General features: G+C 42.5%; 1 protein-coding gene across 6 annotated transcripts in view; it reads right to left on the bottom strand.

Annotated features, from left to right (window-relative positions):
* Positions 1 to 25,786, bottom strand: part of thada (THADA armadillo repeat containing) — a 109,592-nt gene extending 83,806 nt beyond the window's left edge. For 3 of the 6 annotated variants that reach the window (XR_003213513.1, XM_019366921.2, XM_025897591.1), the window contains exons 1-23: positions 25,715 to 25,786; positions 25,114 to 25,196; positions 24,851 to 24,960; positions 24,301 to 24,431; positions 23,922 to 24,070; positions 23,787 to 23,819; positions 23,642 to 23,690; positions 23,223 to 23,416; positions 22,849 to 22,943; positions 21,439 to 21,662; positions 20,590 to 21,305; positions 20,262 to 20,416; positions 20,032 to 20,187; positions 19,791 to 19,898; positions 19,586 to 19,709; positions 17,590 to 17,735; positions 17,235 to 17,463; positions 17,020 to 17,155; positions 16,788 to 16,924; positions 16,523 to 16,654; positions 16,066 to 16,226; positions 5,499 to 5,608; positions 1,324 to 1,456 (exon numbers count right to left, since the gene is read on the bottom strand). Coding sequence is in view for 5 of the 6 variants with exons in the window: in XM_019366921.2 (XP_019222466.2) it covers positions 1,324 to 1,456; positions 5,499 to 5,608; positions 16,066 to 16,226; positions 16,523 to 16,654; positions 16,788 to 16,924; positions 17,020 to 17,155; positions 17,235 to 17,463; positions 17,590 to 17,735; positions 19,586 to 19,709; positions 19,791 to 19,898; positions 20,032 to 20,187; positions 20,262 to 20,416; positions 20,590 to 21,305; positions 21,439 to 21,662; positions 22,849 to 22,943; positions 23,223 to 23,416; positions 23,642 to 23,690; positions 23,787 to 23,819; positions 23,922 to 24,070; positions 24,301 to 24,431; positions 24,851 to 24,960; positions 25,114 to 25,196; positions 25,715 to 25,773 (3,570 nt within the window). In the remaining variant the exon portion in view is untranslated. Of the gene's footprint in view, positions 1 to 1,323; positions 1,457 to 5,498; positions 5,609 to 16,065; positions 16,227 to 16,522; positions 16,655 to 16,787; positions 16,925 to 17,019; positions 17,156 to 17,234; positions 17,464 to 17,589; positions 17,736 to 19,585; positions 19,710 to 19,790; positions 19,899 to 20,031; positions 20,188 to 20,261; positions 20,417 to 20,589; positions 21,306 to 21,438; positions 21,663 to 22,848; positions 22,944 to 23,222; positions 23,417 to 23,641; positions 23,691 to 23,786; positions 23,820 to 23,921; positions 24,071 to 24,300; positions 24,432 to 24,850; positions 24,961 to 25,113; positions 25,197 to 25,328; positions 25,348 to 25,410; positions 25,439 to 25,465; positions 25,593 to 25,714 lie in introns of those variants that run through there. The other 3 variants (XM_019366919.2, XM_019366920.2, XM_019366922.2) reach the window with 3 other exon arrangements.
* Between the last annotated feature and the right edge of the window lie 68 nt (positions 25,787 to 25,854).

Raw genomic sequence — 25,854 nt, 5'->3', positions numbered from 1 at the left:
GAGGGTGGGGGTGGAGCATAGTCTGGCTCTTATGAACTCTGAGGTTAGAAGCAGAGGAAGCCAAGAGGAAAAGGAGCTAGCCTGGTTCCTATGAACTAGTCAGGACCAGTATGAGCAGGAGCCAGCCTTCCCGGATCTGATTCCATGTCTGTCTAGGAATGTGGTCTGGAGTTCTGCCAAAGTTGTAACTACTTCTTCTCAGACTTCCTCTGCTTCATTCACCATCATCTTATCTTCTTCGTCTCTCTTCATCCTCAGTTTTAATCACCCAGCCTACTTGTCAGGCTCTGCCCTGTTAAAGCTCTTCTGTTATGTTACTATTCATCAGAGATGCTCACAGATAATGCTTAGAAAGTCTTAAAAAACAAAAAAAGAAAAGAAACAGGATCAGGAAGACATCAGAGCCCTTAAAAGTCAATTTCAGAAAGTCTGTTAACAATGAAATGAAGCATCCCGTTCGATCAAGCTACGAGGCGCACGTGCCTCACACACACGAAAACAAGAGAGTCAGTGACATCACCGATGCGGCGGTCTGACCAAAACCACAAAAAAAAAAAAAAAGAGTACGCCGCTTCAAAATGACTGCTGATAACATCCCCTCAGTCACGTCTAGTTTCGATATTAGGAATCAAAGGAAGTGGAGACGCGAGCTGAGACTAAATAAGAGTCAGAGACTAACACAGTGATAGTAACTGACGGGAGGGACAACCAGAAAGTGAGAGTGTGTGTGTGTGTTGTACGTTGAGGGGGAAAAAAAAGATGGCTAGATTAAGAAACGCAGTGTTCTTCCAGCATGAGTGCTTCACTGGTATGCCAAGAACTGCTTATTGCGCTACTTTTGGGAGTAAACAGGAACACAAAAACACACAGGGTTTCTATTGCAAAACCTTAATTTTGACCAAATGGTTACTGCTTATGGTCCTCGTTTCGTCTTCGGGATGACCGCTGCAATCGGCAGTGACACATTTCTATTTGCAAAATAAAAAAACGATCTGGAAGTTTTATCAGATGAAGCAAGAAAAGCAATCAGCTGCAACAAAGGGTCACTGTGTCCTGAGAGGGTTATACTCATGAAGAAATTGGTGTGACCACCAACGTGACCACCACTCCACCGCACACACTGAAGCAGCTAAGTCACAGGAATGTTATGTTTACTGACAAGCCTGTGGTTTCTGAAGTGTCGGAAATTTAAACATTAGGCTCTTGCCAACACTTAGAGTCAATAGCAACTCCAGCAACAAATCTGAAACATTACAAGCACCCTTTGGATCCTCTTTTAGCCCATTTGTTCTGTTTATATCTTTAAAAATATTGCTTACACACCTGGATGTAGAAAGGTATTCCAGCGCTTCGTCGCGTGGCGCACAGCTTAGATGATGGGTCGCTGGATTTGACCTCTTCCAGAACCTCAGAAAGCCAGCGGGCAGGAAGCTGCTGCAGGGCCTCACTTCCACTCCTTAAACACAAACACACACAAAACAATGACATGGACGTAAGCAACAAAGACTGAAATCTTAAGTTTCCCTTTGCACTGTAGTCCACTCATGAGTAAAGTCATACTGACGATTTTCCATTTACACACATCCAAAACAGGCCACTCTCATCAAACCTGGATACATGTTAGCATGTTAAAAACCACGCTGACAATCAGACAGACCCCACAGTAGGTTTTGGGGTTTTTGCTTCAAGTGCCAAAAAACTGCAGTTTCAAAATGATCATCTCTGAAGCAGCTCCAGTGGACACACACTGATCTGTTACTTCTGTAACAAACAGCTGTTTAACAAAAGCCAAATGAGCAGAGAGGGCAAATTAAAACAATGACATTTGGGGGAAAGCGTACAGATGTAGTACTGATGCATAATACAGCCTCACAGTGAGGGTACAAACATCACCATGCAGTGAATACGTACTGAAATCCAGCTTTCTCTTTCAGAGTGTTTGTATCCAGAGGTTCCTTCCCACTATACTGCTGGCATTAAAGTACTCAATATAAAAAATATGTATAAAAACAGCCACATGTTGAACAGAGCAGTACACAGCACTTGCTCTAAATAAGAGTGAACACAGACACTGAAACAGTTTGCTAAAATAACCGCCTAGCTGAGCAAACAAGCTAACAGATACTTTCTTTTTAAACACAGGTAGCTGCAAATAATCAATAAATAGTTAAAGTAAAAGGTTTTGAATAAATGTTAAAATATATAACTCGTAATATACACTGGTGAAGCAGCTAAAAGTAAATGGACAAAAATAGTTAGCTAAATTATTGAAAAAGTAAAAAAGCAATGAATAAATGTTCAAATAGTATCTCCAAAAATGTTAATGGTGAAAATAGCTAAAAGGAGGAAAATGGTCACAACGGTTAGCGTAAGTGGCTTTGTCACGTTCAAAAAGGAAATGTTTTTTTGCCTTTGTCACCAGAACATGACAGTGACTACCTGACAGAAAATGACAATGAATCCACATTTTTGCACAGATTTGACCTTTAAAAGGCATGTGGTCCTGAACTTTTGATCAGCTGTAAAACAGCCTGTTTCAGTTTAAGCATTGTTTTGAATAAATTGCATGCTCAATGTTTTGTCTCACTTCCATTTCTTCTTGTTGCATGTTGAAGCTCTACTTGGAACCTTGTTAAATTCCAACTAAGCAAAACTGGATTTTTTGCAATTTTTCAAGAGGTCTTAAACTTCTGATCGGGATTGACAACAGCCAAAAGCAAAAAAGTAGATGGTTAAAGTATCTAAAATGATGTCACACGTATTCCATAAATGGTCTGAAATAGCAAAAAGTGCATAATAAATATTAAAATATTTAGCTACAAGTAATGTATAGTGATTGTAACCATTTAAAGTAATGAGTAAATGCAATCCTTTACCTAAAACTAAAATACTGAGTAAGCTTTAGGTATGCCAGATTAAATCGTATGTACGGACTACATCAGTAGCGAGGTACAACAGGGAGTGTCTACAATCATCTGTAAAACAGTGGAGGCTCCATCATGGTTTGGGGCTGCATTAAGCTGGTGATGTTGGGGATCTTGTAAGAATTATAAATGTAGAAATTACCATCAGAATTTGACCCACCATGCAATACTGTCTGGAAACCGCTTCATTTTGATCATGACAGTGATCCCAAACAAACACACCAACAACCAACACCAATTAAGGACTGGCCTCTCCCTCACCATGTGTGGGACCATCTTTACAGAGAATGGGCCAAATGGCAGCCAACGGCCAAAGAGCTTTGGATGTCCTTCAAGAACCCTGCAGAACTATTCTTGAAGACTTCTTAAAGAAATGACAAGAACGTTTGCCTAAGAGAGTTCAGGTGTGCTGAAAAGTAAAGTTGGTCATGCCAAATATTGACTTTCAATCTCGTTATAACTGTACAAATTGTGTTTTTGCCTTATATACTGTATTTCCATGCATCTATATGGCCCTTCAATAAAGTGCTGCAATTATTATTATGAGAGATGGTCTCAAGACTGTCTGAGGAGCTTGGAAAGAAAGCTACTGAAAGGCTTCTTCAGGTCTGAAGACATTAAATTTTAAAAAAAAACTTCACTCCTCCTATTAAGACATGACATTCGACATGAACTGACATTAACTATATTTGTTTTACTGCAAAATTACGCTGTTATTAGTAGAACAATATTAAATTTCTCCACTTCTGTTACAAACACAGCTTTTTATGGGACTCATTTGTGTCTTTTGCATGATCGTGGTGTTGATTAAGGGGTAAATGAGTTCATCTGACAGCACTGCTGGGGGCATGTCTCAGGACAAAAATGGAAACCACAGCTATAAACAACTGCAGATAGAAATGCACTTGTATAACTAAAGAATTTAGTCAAAAAGAAACAGAAAAGAGAAAGTGAAGATAAACAGAAAGAGTGAATGAAAGAGAAAACTGAGAAGAATGGAGAGAGAGACAAAGAGACAGAGTGAAAGAGTGCAAACACAGTGGAACACACCAAAGCCAGATCCCGAGGCAGAGCATCAAAAGGCTGCGGTTAAGCACCCCGCAATCAACACCCCATAACCCAGCACACGGCCTGCATACCATCCACACATTGCTCTTTCCCTCCTGGAAACACACACTCGCATCCACACAAGCCAGGGGCAGGACGCACACACTCCCCGGTACTCCTACACACGACCGCTAAAATGTTACACAACGCACACAGAGCCTGGTTTCTACACAAGAACAAAACAAGTGAGTTTTGTTTTAACTGCTCAGCACTGGGTGGTTCAAAGTCAACACTGCTGTGACGGTTTTGTGGTTGGTGACCCGCCGCAGGGCTAAAGACGTTTTCCACAACCCACCATTGAGGAAAACTGGGAGGTACATGAAAGTGAGAAATTCTTTCATGTCGTTTAGAATTAAAACAAATATTTTCTTCCTCCTCGGGAGAATAATAGAGAGATTATTTCTATGAATAGCACAGGTGATGAGGACTTTCATATGTCACTCCAGCCAAGTTTAACGCTGCCCCCGGCGGCACACTGGCACTGAGGCCAAACCAGGCTATCGCTCTTCACTGTGCAATTTAAGTGCAGGAAAACTGTTATTTTCTTTTTCAAAATGTTGGTTTTCTAAGAAAAAGTTGGAAAATGTTATGAGCTATGAGTTTCACTTTTCTGTTTTTGTCAGTCTATAAGTTGTAGTTATCATTTCAAGAATTTGCAATCTGAAGCTGAGATGTTTTTGCTTGATGTAGGACTTCAGGACCTCCTTTATCATATTTTCTGTTTCATAAGGGACCACATCTTTTCCTGCAGTTTTGTTACGTGCAGAACGTTTTGCTGAAATGAGCAAAGACTTCCCTGACGCTGTCTGGATTGCAGCGTACTTTGCTCAAAAACCTATACATGTCCCTGGTGCCTTCACACATCCACAAATTACCCACACCGTGTGCACTAATGGGGACATGCAGTTTAGTAGGGTTAGTTTAACCGGTGATTCTAAATTGGCTACAGATGCGACAGACTGGCGACCTGTCCAGGGTCATGTCCCGCCTCTCACCCCACACCAGCTGGGATAAGCTTGATTAGGTAACCCAAAGAAAAAGGACGGATGGACGGGCACTCATACACCCCAAAACATTACAGATGTCTCTCCAAGATTTTCATGCTATCCATGATTTAATGTGTTCGACCATTAGGAGCTGCATGTTTCTTTTAATGAGATCATCAGAGGCTTGCATGTTCGCCCTGTGCTAGCGTGGGTTTTCTGTCACCAGCAGTTCAGTTCTTTCACACCCATGCCTTTCTGCTGGCCATCCAGAGGGCACCAGATTAGAAATAAATCCGATTATCCAGCCTTGATTTATTTAGAGTGGATTATATCTGAAGAATATTACTGAGCGGGCTTGCCTACTGCTAATTACAAGGCACAGGGACACTCACTGTCGTGATGGAAGCTAATGCCCATGGCCGTCCAACAGTATCACCTTTCAGTCCCTTTACGCTGAATGTGAACACAGACACATACGCACCTGCACAACATGTCTGTGAGGCGTACAAAGCCAACATAAGCCAGTTCGAAGGCGCCACGATGACGGGACTGCAGGAGCTGCTGACGGAAGTACAGGCCTACCCCCTCCACCTGTAACGCAGAGAGAGAGAGAAAGGAAATCAGCAGCTGAACTGTAAGAGGTGAACTGTGTGGCTGTGCGTAAGTAAGTAAACTTTATTTATTAAGCGTTTTTCACAGATAGACAATCACAAAGCGCTGTACATAAATATTAAAATAAACAATAAAATCGATAAACAATGTACACAATATAAAAGATCAAATGTAAATAATGTAAAAAATATAAAATATTTTTAGTGTGTGTTCACATAACTTTCCTCCTGCTGCACTCTCCAGCTGAAATCAATTATGCCAGTTTCAAAGGGTCAAAATGACATAAGTCATGTTATATGCATCCAGTGATGCAACCTTAACAAGGCCAGGCCATGTTTTCTCCACTGGAGGCCTGCAGGGCCAAGATTTGCCTTCATATTCAACAATCATACAGTAGCAGCGCTAGCTTTTAATCACAGGTCTATACGGAAAAGACGATGGAAGCAGGGTTGTTACACTTTGACACAACAGTTGTTTTGTGAACCAATGTGGGATGTAGTGACATCACCCAGAATATTCTGACTTGTAGATGTGTTGCTTTCATCTTTGGCTACATGTCTGTCTATGGAAGGCTTTAACAGTATACAGCACCAACAGAAGAAATGCAAAGTAACCATGGATTTCACAGGAGCAGGTTCTATTCATTTTAATACTTTCAATTTGAGCACTTTTCTATTCATTTTAGTACTTGGAAGGAAAAATATACTTGTAGGATATTTTGATGTACTTGTAAAACTATGTAACATCACACTGATTCAAGTCCGCTTCAAACGCATTCATATTACTCAAAACTTGATGAACCGTCTGAAGATTTGACATTTGAGAGGGGAATTAACTGATGAGTCGGGTGTCAAAGTGTAATTTAAAGAGTTGTTGCATATCTGAAAGAAACAAAAAACATATTTATTTATTGTTGGTCAACTCAGTTGGAGGTTCCCACAGTGAGTGTCATGTTAGTTCTAGTGTGCTACTTTTTATCTTTCACTGAAACAATGAAGCATTTAGACATGAGTGAATCCACCACAGTGGACTTTGTCCTCTGAGTGCATGAATCACTTTGTAAAGTCGAGCAATTACGTCTAAATACATCCAATAAACTCAATACAATCTCAAAACAATTACCCACCCACCACACTCCACCCTTGAAAATGACACAATTCCACTTGTGGCTCATTGAATGGTGGTAAAATGAACCATTTGGATAACCAGCTTGGTCATTTAGACAATTACTCAGAGCCTCGCAGCTTCCGGCTAAAAGAAAAAAGCAGCATGGTGTACAAAAGATGGTTCTTCGCTACATTACCTAATCCCACTTTAGACTTTCCTCTGCTTGGCAAAGCTGCGACACTGGCTGCACTCTTGTTTTAGAGACACCACTTAGTTTTCAGCCAGGGAGCACTGAGCTCGTCAAGCGTGAGAGCGGCATGTCAGTAGCGTGACAAGTGTGTTCAAATAAGGATGCTGAGACATCCACATAATGGCCACCGTCAGTAAAACCATCCAGTTAGTAATAGTGTTAGCAGCATTATTCTAACTATACACACACACACAAACACAAGTCAGCGGTGTTTCTGCAGCAGTGTGTAAACTGGCGAGTGTGTTGCAGGTGAGGCGGCAGGGCGAGGCGGACGCAGAGCTGCACAGCCCTGTCATTAAGCCTGTGGTATCACCGCCACCACAGAGGCAGCCAGGCCCCGACTTAGTCAGGGGTGGCATGGAGGGCACAGGGAGGGGTGGCGAGGACCCAAAGCACAAACAAAAAAAAAAAGAAAGAAAGAAAGAAAGAAAGAAAGAAAATACCCCGTGTAAAAAGAGAAAAAAAGATCCCAACAGCCCCTTAGGGGATGTAGGGTTAGACACAACATCTAAACTAACACAGACTCAGACCCACACATGAACCAGAAATATGCCAGTCACTGTAAACTTCAGCCACGAGCCCTGATGTCACTGAAGGAAGAGAAAATGATGCATGAAGCTGGTCTGTAAGAGGAAAAACAGCAGGAGACTGCGATGAAACAAAAATGCTGCACGTGAATGAAAAGTATGTGCAACATGAAAATCGTACAAAGAGAATAAATGCGGCAAAGATGAAAGGCTTAGACAGCCGGTTTCTGACCACATGACTGGTCAAACTCAACTGACCCTGCAGACCTAAAGTGGACTAACTTGGACACCAAAGTATGGACTGTGTAAACCACAGCCTACCAAGCCCAATGACTTATCACACTGGTGGCCAGAGTGGACTCCCAGGACAGGCCTGACCTCACCGGGGTAAAAATGGCAGCGACAGTCACTGTTAAGATGGTCCCTTGCTGCCGGGGCCCAGACCGCTGCGGTGCTGAGCTGGGCCGAGCCGGCCCGTGGCTTCGCCTATTTAAAGCTTCCCTTTCGAAGGTTCCCGTCTGTGTAACTGTTTAAAAAGGGCCGAGCAAGCTTCCTGCGCGGGGCAGGAGGGGGCAAAGGGGGGGTGCACTTTATTTAGATGTCAACTTCCTGTTTGCAGCCTTGCCCGTTTCCCAGAAAAAACTTCCATGTGCGGAGAGAGAAGTTTCCCAAGTCTAATTACATGTATGGCTCGGCCGTGACAGTGACCCAAATAGCTAACTTCTCCCCTGATGGCCCCGGGTTAGACGGCACTCTCACCATGTTTGTTGTTGCTGCTGCTGCCACTGCTCAGTTTCAGTGAATTATTTCCCCCCCCAAATCTGGAACAAACACAGCGCATGCCGTACAAATCCGTCAGTCACAACGTGGGACAAACCTAATTTGTACCCTGCCATATCCCCTAGTTGACTTAAACTGCCAGCATATTTCATTGAATGAATCACTTTGTACCAAATAAGACTTGTCGACTGAGAGCGTTAATTCAGCAGCAACTGAAAACAGGAGAAGCACCTTCTCATAAAATTCTGTCCAATCAGTTATTTCTGCAGCCAGGAGTGATCCCCTGCTTGATTTTGAGATGCATGTAATTTTCATCTCCTTCACCTTTTTCCTAGTTTTTGTCTTTACTGCATCGGTCAATAACTCCTCATACCAATCTCCCTCTGGACTCTCTGCTGCTTAAAGGAAGGACTGAAGAGTAAGATCTAATCATTCCTGCAAGACCCCACACATTTAATGTAGCACACTAAACACTGCATACAATTCTATACACACTATACACTGCATACAATAATAACTCTCTACTGCACATCACAATTATTTTTTTAATCTCTTATACTTTTCTTCCTTTAATCTCGTATTTTTCTTTCCATTACATTTGACACTTTACTAATAACAAGGTTCCTTTCACAGGTATTGATACATTTCTATAAAATAATTTTCCAACTCCATGTTCTTAGACTTTATCTGCTACTACTCTTCTTCCTTTTAGCCTGCTTTCTTTTGATTGGCTGTCACTTGCAAACAGATGGTCTAAACAACAGGTGGGTGGGGCTTTTGCATTCATAGCCAGAGCTGCATGCTTGGGATGACCATATTAATGATATCCTGTTTCACTGACCTACAGATCCATAGTTAAAACAAGTCTGAAAGGGAGTGTGAGAGCAGTCTGCAGCTTCTGGCTCACATAAATACTGCCTTTAAGTACGTGTGCAGTATGGAAGTACAGCACACTGGGCGGTCTCCTGCTGCTGTAGTTCATCTACATTTAGAGGTGACGTGATGCTCTTTTGTACACCTTGGCTAAAAGGCCAATGGGTGATAACTGGTTTGCAAACACAACATGCAAACCATGCTATCATGCTTTTCAGGGAGAAAGTTCTTCCAATTTGGCAAAGCAGCCAGAAGACTGATACAGAGATCTGTTTCTTTCTTATTTTATTGTGAAACATAAGTTTTCTACCATTTTGTTTGAAAAAGCTGTCGTTGTGAAATCAGCCATGCTCCATAGGCAGGAATGTTTGCAGTGATTAATTTTATATATCTGCTTACTGGCAAATGATATAACTAATGTTGTAACTCGGCAACCATCCAAACATTTCAGTCTGTGTCCTATCAACAAAATATGATGTTGACATTTTCTGCTCAGCACTAGTTTTGCTTGTATTGACAGAAAATCCATCTGCGCAACAATCAAATGTTGTTTTAATAAAAGAGTTTAAGTTCGCAGCATAATCATTGTGACTTCTACAGTATATATGTGACAAGATTAGGAAAAGCAAAAAGTTGACAATCAGTGGTTTTACTCTTTGGTACAGTATTTAGTCAGCAACCAATTGTGCAAAGATGAGAGAGGTCTGTAAGTTTCATCATAGCTATACCTCAACTGTGAGAGACAAAATGAGAAAAAAAAAATAAATTCAGAAACTCACATTGTCTGATTTTTAACGAATTGAACTGCAAATTATGGTGGAAAATGAGTATTTGGTCACCTACAAACAAGCAAGATTTCTGGCTCTCACAGACCTGTAACTTCTTCTGTCCTCCACTCATTACCTGTATTAATGGCACCTGTTTGAACTCGTTATCAGTATAAAAGACTCCTGTCCACAACCTCAAACAGTCACACTCCAAACTCCACTACGGCCAAGACCAAAGAGCTGTCAAAGGACACCATACCTACTGTGAAGCATGGGGGTGGTTTGGAGCTTTGGGGCTGTTTTTCTGCAAAGGTACCTGGACGACTGATCTGTGCAGAGGAAAGAATGAATGGAGCCATGTATCGTGAGATTTTGAGTGAAAACCTCTTTCCATCAGCAAGATATTCGAAGATGAAACGTGGCTGGATCTTTCAGCATGACAATGATCCCAAACACACCGCCCAGGTAACGAAGGAGTGGCTTCAGAAGAACCATTTCAAGATCCTGGAGTGGCCTAGCCAGTCTCCAGATCTCAACCCCACAGATAAATCTTTGGAGGGAGTTGAAAGTCTTGGGTCTGGGCAACACAAACATCACTGCTCTAGAGGAGATCTGCATGGAGGAATGGGCCAAAATACCAGCAACAATGTGTGAAAACCTTATGAAGACTTACAGAAAACATTTGACCTCTGTCATTGCCAACAAAGGGTATATAACAAAGTATTTAGATGAACTTTTGTTATTGACCAAATACTTTCTTTCCACAACAATTTGCAAACTAATTCTTTAAAAATCAGACAATATGATTTTTCTGGATTTCTTTTCCTCATTTTGTCTCTCATAGTTGAGGTATAGCTATGATGACAATTACAGGCCTCTCATCTTTTTAAGTGGGAGAACTTGCACACCTGGTGGCTGACTAAATACTTTTTTGCCCCACTATAAGTAAGCTTGTGGGATCTCCTCCTGTCCCTTTGTTAAAGTGTAGTCCAAATTCATTCTTTAGGAAGCCCTAAAATGAAACTCAGGACCCCACACCACCTTTGACAGGTTTTTATTCCATTGTGGGAAACTGAGGAGAAACTCTTATTTTTAGAATTTAGATTTTCAAATAAAGCATTGCAAAGTAAATATTATGTACAAGAGAGCAAATATAGGGAGATGTCAGACAATGCATTCCGTGTTTGTGTGTGAGACTGCGCGTGCATGCCTCTCTGCCTGTCCAGGGATGTGGGTGTGTTTCCCTCTCAGATGCAGAGCAGGCCAAACACATGGTCTGCCTCCTCTGTGTAAGCAGTGCTCTGAGCTCTGAGCTCCCAGCTATGCCAAATATGCTGTCAAACTCCAGCTGACCAGCTACTTTGGTGGTCTGTCTCAAACACACACACATCTTATTGCAAACTTTCAGGTGTTGGAGATTTAATTTTGAATGGATAAGGACGACATTCAAGTCTACACTCAATTTTTTAACAAAAAAAAAAAAATCTAGAATCTCTCATTTACACAAGCATTCAAACCCTTAGATGTTGCTCCAAGTTGTAGTCGGGCATGTCCTGTTTGCTTTCATAACGTGACTGGGGGCCACGTGTGACAAGCTCAATTGATTGCACATAGTTTAGAAAAGGGTGAATTGTGTGTATGCAAAGCCACCATTTCACACTGCATATTAGGACGCCTATGATAAAAATAGCCATAAATCAGGGTAAATGTACCAAACTACCAGCGTTTTGGCTAAAGTTGCCTCTCTAACCAAAGCGGTGAATGGGCGATTTTTCAAAAATCAGCTGTAGTGGTTTTTGACCTCGCCTGCTTCTCCTTTTTTGGTCTGATGGTAAATAACATGTTCTTCTATTCCAGCTGTATAAGGCTGATTGGCAAACAGCTTCTAAATTAATTACATCCACCTTTTGGTATTTTTAAATATATCTCAAAACTCAAAATATTAAATAATTTGAAAATTGGGGAAATCTGAGATGGGAAAAAATGTGAACTTTACAACGTAAAAATACTTTCTGAAGCGACAGAGCAGCAGGACAGCTTCCCAATTTCTTTACATCTTGCTAACAAAAAACATCTTGAAAAACTTCAGAAAGTTGAAAAGGTCTCAACCTAAACGCTTAGTCATAAAAATAAATTGGACAGGAATTAAAAGAAATCACAGCATCAGTGCCAGCTGCTCCTGTTACCATGGTTTCACCCACAACAACAGTGCAGAGCTGCTAGCCAGGCCGACAAGGATGTCACACAGGATGCTGGCGAGGACCACAGGAGGTGTCGAGCTCGCACACGTTTTTGGAAGGAGCTGTTTCGGTCACACAAACACTACACACATGCATGTCATCACTGCGGTAGGGCAGCAAGACTTTGTATGCAGAGACTTCGGCAGATCCAACTTTCCAAACACTTTTACAATCATCTCACTGTCAATGTGAACAGATTCACTATCGATGTGTACACACACACACACACACACACACACACACACACACACACACACACACACACACACACACACACACACACACACACACAGTGTGGAACTGATGACAACTGAATAAAGATAGAAGAGCTCAAGTTCAGATTTTCCTTTTGTCTGCCTGCGTTTGTTAAATAACTGCTTATATAATAAGCCATACAGAATGACATCATCACCTGTTATCTCATCAGATAATGTGACGTCTGTGGCTGTGACATCAGCACCCAGTCAATTTTAGTGATCTATTCTTTACAAGAAAAGGATTGAAAAACTTGTAGTGTGACACATTAAAATCTGCAAAAGGATTTTACTTCATGGCACATGATTTGGCAAAAACTGTATCCAAATACTTCATTTACAAGATTTTAATATATAAACTCGCCATCTTCTCTTCATGTTTATGCCAATTTCTGACCTGACCATCTGCCACCATTATACAAGTCTCATCTTACACAGAGGATTTAATTTACAGATTAAATTTTGAACGACACCACCACAAAAAACATTTTCCAAATGTGAGATTTTTCCTTTGGGATGACTTGGATCTTCATCTACACCCTTCCCACATCACCTAGATTTAAAATCAATGTAACAACAATGAAAAGAAAAACACTGCACAATCTTACAGAGTTGCGAAAGCGTCATGAAGCATACGAATGAGAAAAAAAAGTACAACTAGAACCAAAGTGTGAAATCCACAAGCTGCTTTAGAACACACAGTATGCGCCACAGATTGCACGCAATTGTTGGCCAACACTGCTCAAGATGCTGCAGGTTAACCTGCAGTCCAAAACAAAGAAAAACCACCCATTCAGCACATAATAGCCTCTGATCCTTCCTGCTTTCTCTCTCAGTGTAAATACACTGTCAACAAGCAAACAAACACACACACACACACACTCATTACCCCCTACACAGACAAACACAACCTATGTCTGGTACCGTTGTTATTATGGACGCTCACATGCTGAAACACTCAGACAACTATTCCTGTGTGTTTGTTTGTCTGTGTGTGTGTGTGTGTGTGTGTGTGTGTGTGTGTGTGTGTGTTGTTTGCAGTGCTCTGTCTTTCCTGCTGGTGGTGGAAGTGATTTGGAAAGAATGCAGTGGAAAGGGAGAGGCGTCGTGGCCGTTAAACCAGCGGGATTGGGCCTCAAATGAAAGCGCGGTGCTAACGAGGGCGGATGCTAATTGAAGGGCCTCCTGCTGTGGGGGTCTCTCTCACACACACACACACACACACACACACACACACACACATTCACAGCATTCCTTTCTACAGAATTCACAATATACACACACATAAACTGTATAGCCGTACACTGTTTTCCTGGGGTTTTTTGAACTCGTACTGGGATAGTAGAGTGTAAACAGCTTTCTAGATCCCACATGAGACCCCAGTGGAGTCCACATTCGGGTCAGGCGTTTGTCTTTGTACATTGTATAAAATCAGTAATAACAGGGAGGGCTGCCCTATCCTTGGCAGCACACTATAGTAACATAGCTTAGCTGTTACAGCTTGGTTAGGCTCGTTAGTCATCCCATACTTTCAAAATATGACTTCAAAGTATTAGGAATAGTGACATGACAGAGCTGAGACGTGGCAGCAGTGTTTGAGGACGATCTGACACACATCCACAGACCCTGACATACAATTAATACCCTGGAGAGAGCAGAGCTTAGGCTATTTTAAATGTCATTTCTTCTACAGGTTAACTACAACAGATAGTTTAAGAGGTTTATGCAGTTCATACTGACGTGTAGGGAAGCACTGACTAATATCAATGCTCGTCTTTCACTACATTCACAGTCTGGATAATTCTGAAAGATCACTGTGACAATAAAAACTGAAGGTTTTGGCAAGATAACTGCCTTGTTTGCATGTAGGTGCTACCCAGTTTGCAGACCACATCTACATGCTGTAGTCCTTTAGCAGTTTTTCCTCCCTTCCACTTTGGGCTGTTTAACATTTATTCAATTATTCATAAAATCAGCCCCTGACTGTCGCCAATAAGTTCCCGTTCTTTGGAACATCCCTACTAATTTGAGTGATTTGAAATCCAACATCAAACATGATTTAGATTTATAAAACATTAAATTATAAAACATATGACCTATAATGTTAATTTTTAAGGTAAAAGCTGTTCTTAAAATCTATGTGTGAATGTATGAAATATTCTAGTTTTTTACTGGCAAGAAATAATATAAAAAAGACTGAAGCTCACGTCTTGTTTTCCCAGACATGACTTAAGCCTCGTCTTTTTTGCCAATTTTTTCTTCAAGTCCAGGACTACAATTAATCCATGTCTGGGAAACTGGGTGATAGTGTTTGTCTGACTCTTAATACTTTCCCACTTCCACAGCTTGTTTCTGTTATTGCACCCAGGTGCATTGGTTCTAATTGGTAACGATGCAACAGTCTGACTCAATGTTTCAGGTAGTTTGGAACAACAATGGAGCATTATGTTAATACAGACGAGTGGGATATGTGGGGCTTTGAATACAAACAGGTCACTGTAGTACTCAGACTTAGCTTCTTTTTTTTAAAGGGACAGTCTGATTATTAGAAAAGTATACCAGACTATTACCAGCTTATCTTTTACACACGCTCAGAATAACTCCTAAAAATCCACTGCTAGTAATGACACCTCCAGTTTGCACTGTGTGGCTCACAGTTCATGCTTGCCTGCTAGCAGAATGAGGTAACAGTGCCCTGTATGAATATGTTACACTACTGAGCACACTCTTCTATATCATTTACTGTGTATAACAAAAGTTAGTAAGCTAACTGTAAATTAGCTACACTGCACAAAACACGTGATGTGATAAAATAATTACCAATGATGAAATTTGATCCCGAAAACCCAATCACTCCTCCGTGGACGCTCACCTGATGTCAGTCAAGTTCCAGTTTTGCCAGACAGGCTTCATCTGATGAAACTGAATGAAACTAATGCTAGCTACCGTTAGCTCGCCTGCTAGTACAAACATATTGCTCGATACTCGATGTAGAAGGTAGCTGTCTAACCTTAGCTTATTTGCTCACCTGTGCTAATTGTGCTAGCAAAATACTATCTGAACCACAGCATGTTTGCTTGGTTGTCCTCATTTCAAGTCTGTTTTTGAATAAATGGTCTGAGTTCAAATCAGTGACTGACTCATTCTAAGTTACTGTTAGCTAGTGTTCCTCATTTCCACCGAAAGGAACAGAGACTGATATTTAAGGGAGCTCACTCAGGAAACATGACATGCTTTTAATTTATGCAAAAAATTCTACCTGCATCAAACAGAAATCCCTCCACAGGTTGCAACTGAGAGTCAGGAAGGTCTATTATTACTTACATTACAAATCATTCAGACATTATAACTTAAAAAATGTCTAAAATTTAAAAACTGTCACATTTAACTACCTTAATTATTAATTATAGCTTTGAATGAACAATAACTTGATGTTTTACATCACTGACCCTGGCCCATAACCTGTTAATCAAACTTCTATAAAAAAAAGTTAACAGTCAGAACAATTTTATTTTCATATTTTAGACAACAGTAATAAACCTAACATGCTCAACTACCCTCTGTTGTGTATGAGATAAAAGCAGTAGTAGGATGCGAGCAGTGTATGCGTTGGTGTGTTTAGTAGTCTGGGGTCTCACCTGTTGCTCTGTGATGAGCCCGGTGTGCGTGTACATGTTGTCATTGGTGTAGTGCAGAGGCAGGCTCTGACACAGCTGTCCGAGCAGCATGGCCACTTCCTTCATTGTCCGCCAGCAGCACACCAGCACCATCTGGGCTGTCACCCTATAGCCCTCACCACCTACAGCCAGCACATACACGTGGAGGGCAAGGTTTGGTTGTCTTATTAAGTAATGTGGCAAACTAAACCTCAGAAACAGAAAGTCTCATAATATGCTCAAATTCAATATTTATGTTCATGTTTGTTACACATGAACACCATTCAGTTTTCCTTATGACAGTGAAGTTGCACTTGTTGCACTTGCAGAGTCCAGACTGTGCATCATGTGAAGTTACCACATGAAACACTTCCCTCACCAGGAGATCACAGGTATTGCACTTACAAGAGCAAAGATACCAAGGAAATGTTTACATTACCTGTGTCAAGTGATGGGGTCTGTGTGTGACTGTCCCCCTGCTGTGTGTCCAGCTCTCTGGCGCTGGTGAAGAAGTCATTGGTGTCCCTGGGCTGAATCTCCTGCAGGATCTTCTGCAGACCTGCTGAGGTCTCTGTCCAAAACACAAACAAGGCAAGCTGGAGTTTCTCTATTTGTGTTCCAGGGTTCTTGTAATTTCAGCAACTGTTTTCCTGATGAATTGTAGTGTAGACTTGTAGTTATACTGCACATAGAAAGACGAAGACCTGAGTCATTATCCATGGGGATGAGTCCTTCTGGAGAGGAGCTCTGGACTACAGGGGAGACCACGTCAGACATCCTGTAGCACACAGCAATCAGCTCTGACACCAGAAATCTCCACTGCTCGGTCTGACTCAAGCTCCTAAACACACACGCGCACATATATACATGTAATTATTCCATGATAAGAGATTGTTGCTAATTTGAATATTGTGTAGATGCAATTCTTGTCCTCACTCTGTGTTTAGATGTTGCAGGACAGCAGTGATGCAGTGAGCTCTGCCGTAGAGAGGAAAGGAAGCAGCTGCCTGCAACAGAGACGCCTCTGCCCTCGACACCTCAGACTGCAGGCAGCGCAGCAAGAACTGAACCACTGAGGACAGAAAGCAGCAGTTCAACATACGCTATACGCACACGAAATTCTGAGGCTGGTCTGCGAACATGGATCTCACCTGCCAGAGTGTTGAGCTCCAAAATGAGCATATCAGAAGCCTGGGCTGGTATGGAGAGAGGCTGGTAATCGAGGCCTTGCTGCTGGGCGCAGTGCAGCAAAGACTGGCTCAGGTGTGGCTGCGGGAGCAGCAGGTTGAGGAGGTGGGCAGCTGTAACGCTGTCAAAAGGTTTGGTGCTTGTACTAAGGTCCAGAGCAGCCTGAAGAATGGAGTGCATCCTCTCAGGCACCTGGAAACAAAGAGACCAGAGATCAACGTCTGCACTAAACAAAAACAAGAATTACAAAAATCTAAGAAAAAAAAGTTTTTTTGTTTTTGAAGTAACAGAAACTTTTATTTAGACGAGTGTCAGAACCTCAAGTCCAACAGCTGATGGTGGGAGCTGCTGTATTAACGACGAGGCGAGCTGTTTGACTTCCAGGAAATTGCTGGCGACACAGTAGAGGACGTTCTGAGCATATGTAGAGGTCACAACTTCGCCGAGGGCGAAAACATCAGGCTCTGAGAAACAGAGAGGCAGAGGTGAGAAAACACAGGAGGGGACAGTCAGTGACAACAGGCAGAGTATGCAGCTGACACAGCTGGAGCACCAGGCTGGCATCAAAATAAAGAGGCTGGCCAGCACCAGACAAGCTGCTGGTTCAGGCACATACATACATGCATTGTGCCAAGAATCACTGTTACTGCGTCCTTGAACACAGCTCTCAAATCCAAACTGTTTCAGCATATCAGAGCCCAACACCACCATCTTTCTGTTTTACCACCTGAAACAGTTTATTAAAAGTTGAGTCTCAGATGGCAGTTTAGCCATAAGGAACTTTAAGGGGCCTCATTCTGGTTTTCATTCATTTCTCTTATATTTACACTGTTAGAATGATGAACACTCATGTTAAACATAGCCCAGGTTTTAATTAATGAGGTCAATGTATGAAAAAGTAGCCTTGACTGCTCTAAAAGCTCCTTTTTAGACATTATGTATGACATCACTGAGATCCCACACCAGGGGTCGGCAACCTTTCTGATGATGAGTGCCATCTAAAATTTCCTCAGAAGTCAATGTGCCGTATCAACTAATGCATTAGCAATACATTTTGTTTGCAGATGTTGGCATAGTGCAGATCAGCTATTTTTTTAAAAAAGAAAGAAAGACACTTTTTATCAATAACAAGAACTTCATAACAGCAAATGAACTGCACAACAGAAAATGCAAATGCTATTTATGGTCTCACAACAATGATAAGAAAAATAAACTGGGGAAATATTGGATGTTTGTTAATACAGAGACACACATGTTAATGTGATCTCTGGTCTCCCACTCAGAGACACAGGTCTCCGAGTGTCCAGCATTCAGACAGCTACCTGAGGACACTCATGTGAGAGAAAATCTGCTCACACAGATATGTAGAGCCAAATACTGTCAATAAGGCCTCTGCAATGTTCTGAAGACAGTGAAACTTGTCAGGTAGTGATGTCCAGCAGGTGAAAATGCAAACTCCATGAACACGCACAGCTGTGGATTCCAGCTGTGTTTGTAGTTCTGCAAACTTTGACCCCCACAGAGGGGTCAATTCAATCAGCTGCATTTCGATGTCCTCTGTGTGCAGCCAGTTAATGCGAGACAAATCCAGCTGCTCATTAAAGCTTTCTGGTTTGATCAGAAAAGAAAACATTGTTCCATACACCTGAAAGTCCTGAAAACGCATTGTGAATTCTGTCTCGAGTCTTCGGATGTATCCGTGTATTTCCGCGGTGCTGATGCTGCGCTGAGCGGACAAAACTGCGAGCTAGCAACATCTCTCTCACAGGCAGGCTAAGTGATTTTTAGCCAATTACAAGCTGAATCTGGTAATTAGGGTTGTTAGATAAGATACCATCATTAAGAAGCGGCACAACTAATGTGTCTATGCGAGCTAATTTGTGATGTGCACCGCTGGCCTGGCCATTTATTTTTTAAATGCACCTTTCAGATTAATTCACTGCGTGTCGTGCCATCAGTTAACCCTTCACATGCCAGCTATGGCATAAGCACCCAGGGTTGCCGACCCCTGTCCTATACAGTCCTCTCAGCTCTAAGCACAGCACTCACTTTCTTTCTACAAAGGCGGCTCGGTTAGAGGGAGAAGAGTTAAAACAGCTGGTTTCAGATGAACTGAGAAGCTGTACCAAGGCCCAGTTAGAATAATAAGGATTATTTTGAATTCTGAATCATGCAAAGCTATTTGGGATCTTGAAATAAGGCCTCAAATCCTGATTAACATGCATGTAATCCTTGGAGTCTAATACAGCATATTTACACATCAGTGATGTTTTAGTTCAGTGAGCAATTGGTGACTAGCGATCAGCTGATGTACCAGTGCTAAAGCCGAAGAGCTGACCCAGCAGACCCAGTAAATGCAGAGACATGAGGCATTTAGAAAAAGAGGCTCCGGGGAGCAAAACCTCCAGCAGCCTCTCACACAGCCAGCGCAGGAACGCCTGCAACAAGACAAATAAATTCATCAGGCAAAAATATCAACACTATTGGAAAAAAAACAAAACGCAGTGTTTGAGTTTTACCTTGTACTGATGTAGAGTGTGTTGGTCTGTGTCTCCCTCCTCCTGGTCTCTCTTCTGGCTCAGTCTCTTCTGCAGCAGCTGAGTGCTGTCCTTCACCCTGCAGAGCAGCTGTGTAGCAGAACATTCAAAGTGTCATTAAGTGCCGATTTTGATGTTTCCCTCCACATAAATCCACAGTCTGCTTTGCTCAGCAAAAACATTTCCAAACATTACAGACGGCCTCAGGTGTAAGGCTGCTAACCTTCTTTAGCAGGCTGACTGTTTGCTGTCTGATGCCTGGTGACTGGCTGTTGAGGTTGGGCAGGAGAAAGTGGCGGATCAGGTCCATTTCCTGTGAGGTCAGAACCTCTGTGCTGCGGTGGCTCTCACACACCAAGCCCAAAGCATCCATCCTTACCTGAACAGGGAGAGATAAATGCATAAGAACACTTGCAACACTTGCATCTGCTTTGAGGACATAGATAGACTTACCTGATCATGTTTGTGTATCAGAGCTTGTTGGAGCAGGGGCAGCGGCACTAGTCCTCCCCACAGACCACTCTCTGTGGACGGTATGACTCCCTGGGCCCTGGCTGCCCGTAGGCACGTCATCAGAGCGCCTAGAGCTCCTCTGCTGCCTGCAGAACCTAATAAAAACAGCAAAATAGCAGAATGACATTATGCCCTATTATTTGGGACTATAATATACTCTTTGACTGCATTCATAACACTTTATCGAGCTGAGAGACATTAATATGCATTTGAGAAATAAGGGTTGAGTGAAAACAGTTGCCGATGTAAAGGACATGCAAGTCTTTACCTGTGGGTGGCATGTCCTGCAGGGCCTGCACCATGTGTGCCAGACTGGAGGGGCTACAGCGTAGCAGCTTGGGCAGGAAGTAGTCCAGGATGTACGTTGTTTGGTCCAGCCTGGATCGGCACAACCCATGTAGCAGAGGAGTTACCCACGTCTGGTGCCAGCGCTCCATCCAAGCCTCCGTCTCTCCCGCTGCTGCACCAGCCTCACTCGCCAGCTGTGCCTTGTGGCTGACAAACAGCCTTTCCAGTAGGTCGCTGGCATACGGAGCTAAGGTCTGGTCACCCATCAAACCCAGGAGACATGAAGGCAATTGGGACTGGATGTTAAGCAGATACCCTGCCCCATAGAGCTCCACCAGGCAGCCTAAGGAGCCAAACTTCCCCCTCATATGCCACTCAAGCCCTAGTAGGTTATGAGTCAGGTCCGTGATGTAAGGATCCTCAGTGGGGTCAGAGACAGATGGGCTGGTGTGCTGATGGATGAGGAGGTGGTTGCGGAACAAGGACCGGGTTTGGTGGCGGACACCGTCTAGCGGATGCTCCCAGTGGGAGTAGATGTGCTCCAGCAGGTGTCGCTGTAGGTCAGAGCCTCCACTCAGGGACTGCTGGAGGCTGGGAGGACACAACTGCGTCTGCCCCTGCAGGCAATCCAGGGCAGCCCCACTCCACAGGGTCAGGACCCGAGCCACCACCATGGCTGTACTTGACTCCTTTATACTATTGAAAGGAAAAAAATAAAAGCAAAACTTAAAATAAAAGTTGTAAACTGCATCCCAGCACACTCCATTTCATCAGAATCTGGAAAAATATGTGAATTCAGAATGCAGACTGGGTATCAGAGCAGAGCTACCTAACATCCAGATCCAGCAGCGTGTTTGGGACCAGCAGCAGCAGCTGTTCCCACTGTGGCCCTGGTAGGGCAGCCTTCCAGCTCAGCATAGCAAGGGCACCGTGACACAGATACAGAGAGACACCCGGTGGGCGTCCACTGCTGCACAGACCCTCACACCTCTGCTTGAGCCACTGAGGAGCCGAATCCAAATCCTGCACAGAGCTACGCAGCAAACTGCACACCTACACAAAGCATAAAAGATCCTCTTTATAGCCAGAATCTATGATTTAATTACTTAATGCAGTTCACAAACATAAATAGATTGCAGTAAAATAAAATGTCTAAGTAAGTAAGTAAAGTTTATTTATTAAGCGCTTTACATAGACAGGCAGTCACAAAGCGCTGTACACAAAGATTAAAATAAATAGAACGTTAAGTAACAAAACAGACAATATACACAATATAAATGTTCAATGTAAATAAAATTATATAAAAAAAAAACTAAACAGCGTTGATCAACAGAAAGCTTGTTTAAACAGTTTTTAACTGCTTTTTAAAGGATTCCACAGAGTCAACCAAACGTAGCTGTGGTGGTAGACCGTTCGACAGCCTTGGTGCCACAGACTGAAAGGCTCTGTCCCACTTTCATCTTCAAACTCTGAGCCTGTGAGCGGAGACAACGAGCAGCAGTGTCGTTTGTAAGAAGCTTGGATAAATAATCTGGGGCCTGGCCATTTAGTGCTCTGTATGCTAAAACGAGTTTTAAAACGAATTCTAAAATCAATTGGGAGCCAATGTAAAGAATATAAAATAGGAGTAATGGGAGCACGCTTGCTAGAACGAGTTAGTAGTCTGACTAATGCATTTTGTATAGACTGGAGGCGAGAAAGCGATGACTTGTCCAAGCTGGTAAACAGGGCATTACAATAATCTAAACATGATGACACAAATGCATGAACAATTTTTCCAGTTCAGCTAAGGACACCTTAGCTGAAAGGTCATATGTTTAGAAATGTTCCCTAAATGAAAGAAACAGGAACGAGACAAAGACTTTACTGCCAGTCAAGGCCCAGAGAAGAATCAAATATTACTCCAAGATTTCGAATATTTGACAGTAAGAAGCAAGAACCTGACTGATATTGGTACTTCCTTCTGTAAGCAACAATGTATAACAATATTGCTTATAGAAGGAAAAAACAACAACACTGAAATAACTCATTAAATTCAATGAAAAAAAACTTTTAAATAAATAATCTGACAGTATGATCCCAGTATTGAGGGACTACAGCAGCTCAATATAATTTTTGCCCAAAACAAGTCAATGTAAGGTACTTCTTAAGTTTAAATTTGTATATGGATAAACACTACGATTGTAATTTATTAGTGTTATAGCGTATACATAGAGTGATAAAAGTCCCTTTCACTCACCACTGAAGCAACATCGTCTCCAGAGCCCATAACGGACCTGATCAATAACACCACAGCCATGCCAGCTGTGCTCTGGACAGACTGGATGAACTCCTCTAAAGACAGGAAGAAGAACAGAGTGGAGACAAATCAATGAAAAAAAAAATGTATTCCATGTTTATATATCATTTAAGCTTTACCTGCAAAGCTACAGTGAGAGAGAGTGTGAGTGTGTGGAAGATGAGGCTTCAGCTTGTCCATAAACATAAAGTGAAAAAGTCTTAGATTCAGTGACTGATGAGGACAGCTGCCTGTTTTCCAGTGAGACGACGGTGGATCTGCATGTTTGCTTCCAGCTGTTTGTCCTCTGCACATCTTGTTAGTTCCTTTCTTACCATCAGTGAGGATGTGTATGTAGCAGCCCAAGAGGTCGCCCAGTGTGTCCTGCAGCCTGCAGCAGTCCGGTTGGGCCTGTAGAGCCATGCTGATCGTGTCCTGAGACCTCTGGACCACCAGCATGGAGGTCTTCACTGCAGCTAGACAGGACTGCATCAGCTGAGCCTGGGCAATGTGGCGGCCTACGAGACCACTGGGAGAACAGCAGAGGGCGACAGAGGCACACAATTTGATACAAATACAAGGCTGGTAAGCTTCCTCATGTATCAATGGTTACACAGAGGATATAAACCTACAAACTGTTGAAATCAGTGAGCACCAACTGGAGTCCAGAGAGAGTCAAGAGACTGGAAGTCTGATTTTGAGACACTCTCATTTGTGATTTGTTGAAAGGAGGGATAAGCGCATGCCTGCATACCTGTTTTGATGAAGGTATTCACTCAGCGCCTTGTGAAGGAACTGCAGAACTACACAGAAGAGGACTCAATGAGATGAGATCGAGACAGAAGCTTTCCTCAAAAATACATGAACTTAAAGCAGGTTATAGTAAGGTGGATACTAACCTTCTGGTAATAGTTTGTTAATGCAGCTCTCACCTGTAGATGTACAATTTTGCTATGATTGGTACTTATTTATAGAACATGAACTGTTGTTTGATATTAGCAGTGATCACTCAAAGAGCAGAATTAACCACTAACCGAGAGGGAAGCCATCCAGACAGGCAGTGATGGAGTCGACGATGTGGGGATACCGGTCTGAAGATGCGCTGGACATACAATCAGACAAGCAACCAGCCAAACAGCTCACAGTCTGCTCCTGAAGCCAAGCTGGTACTGAACCCAAGGCACTGAGAAGTGCAACACAGACAAGTTATTTATCTGAGAGCCTCAGAATTCACTAAGAACACACACACACACACACACACACACACACACACACACACACACACACGTAAGTGAAAGATAAATCAGCTACTATGGCCTCTTTATATCTTCTCCTTTAAAACCACAAATAAACAGCTGCTCAGGCTCAGCTTGTCCACAAATGAAAATAGAAGAAAATGAAGTATATGTCTACCTTGCAATGGCTCTTCGGAGGGGGTTCTTGGACTGCAGGGAGGTGTAGACCACAGCTACCGTGTGTAGACAAGCATCTAAAAGAACTCCACCCATTTGCTCTTCACTCAGTGCCTCCAGCTGGGACCCTGCCTGATGAAGTATGGAAAACAAACAAACATTAAAACCTGGAGAAGTGACAAACATTTATGATCTCATTTACAGTGCTACCTGTCAAAGGGTGGGATGAATCAGGCTGCAAATGAACACAGTGTTGTCTTGTAAGCAGGAAACATGGGACGTGTAAGTATCTGAGAGACTGACAGAAGTCTAAATTTGACGGCTTAGTGCCTTTAAAGACTTATGATGCAGAGCTTTCAGAACATATGCTGATCTCACACGTCTGTTCCACTTTACCACTTACTAGACCTAAAAAATCTGCTGCTAACATCTTGCTTGGACATCTTAGTCTTAGTCGCATTGAGTGCTCAAGCAAAGTAGAAAAGGGCTATATAAGAACCAGTCCATTTACCATTTATCACACTATTCATACCGTGCTATACCAGACAGACCTTTTTAACCAGCTGGATCTGCTGCACCGGCTCTGTCAGCTCCAAACAGGACTGCAGGGTTTGGGCAACCTGCCTGACTCCATCTTCTCCTCCATCAACTGAGAGGGATGCTGGGAAAAGGTCAAAATAAATATTATAAGACATGCGTAACATCAAGTGAAGGGTACACACACAGTGACTGCTCTACCTGCAATGTATGATGAGACTTATTTACTGTTATAATAACTTTTTAGGCACAGTTACCTGTACTTTTACTCCCTCACCTAACAGCTTGTGCAGTTTCTCCTCATCCAGTGCCACAGCCTCCACTTTGGAAGTCTTCTTCTTCACTACCATGGCTCTGCCTCTGTGTGAGGAGCAAACATACAAACATAATTTAGAAACAACCACACAAAATAGGGGCTTATTTACTGCTTGAAATTCTTGCTGCTAGATGTTAGCCAACTATTGCTAGCTGCTCGAGACTGACTACACGTACAAAATGAAATGCCAGACAGATACAACAAACCCTCAAACAACAAAACAACAAACCGCGGCTTTACTAGAGCAGCTCTACACACCCGCAACATTAAATGTAAAAAGCATTCAACTCTATTCGGCATGTGCTTTACTCACTTGAGCCCTTCAGCTTCAGATGGTAGCTGTGAATAGTGTCAAAAAGGACTAAAACCTCTTACTTCCGAAACGTTTTTTCAGAATAAAACACCCATTAAATATCGTGCCCAATAAAACAAACAAAATAAAGCTGATATGTGACCTTCGGCAATATTGTTGGTTTTCATTTAAATGTAAAAATAAAAATTGTGACGTTCAGACTCTGAATTTGTATTTTTATGTCAGCAAACTTTTACTTTGACACCAAACCTTTTCAGCTTTCTATGGTGTTGTCGCAAACCTGACGCTCCTGGGGCCATGCCGCACATAGTAGACGTCACTTCCGACAAAATGTCTTAGCCCGCCCTCAGAAACTGAGCTGCCCGAGAAGTGGCGCTCGGGATTTTTAT

The sequence above is a fragment of the Oreochromis niloticus genome, linkage group LG13 (assembly GCF_001858045.2).
Source record: "Oreochromis niloticus isolate F11D_XX linkage group LG13, O_niloticus_UMD_NMBU, whole genome shotgun sequence".
Taxonomy (NCBI): Eukaryota; Metazoa; Chordata; class Actinopteri; order Cichliformes; family Cichlidae; genus Oreochromis; species Oreochromis niloticus.
This window is presented reverse-complemented; position numbering and strand designations above follow the sequence as displayed.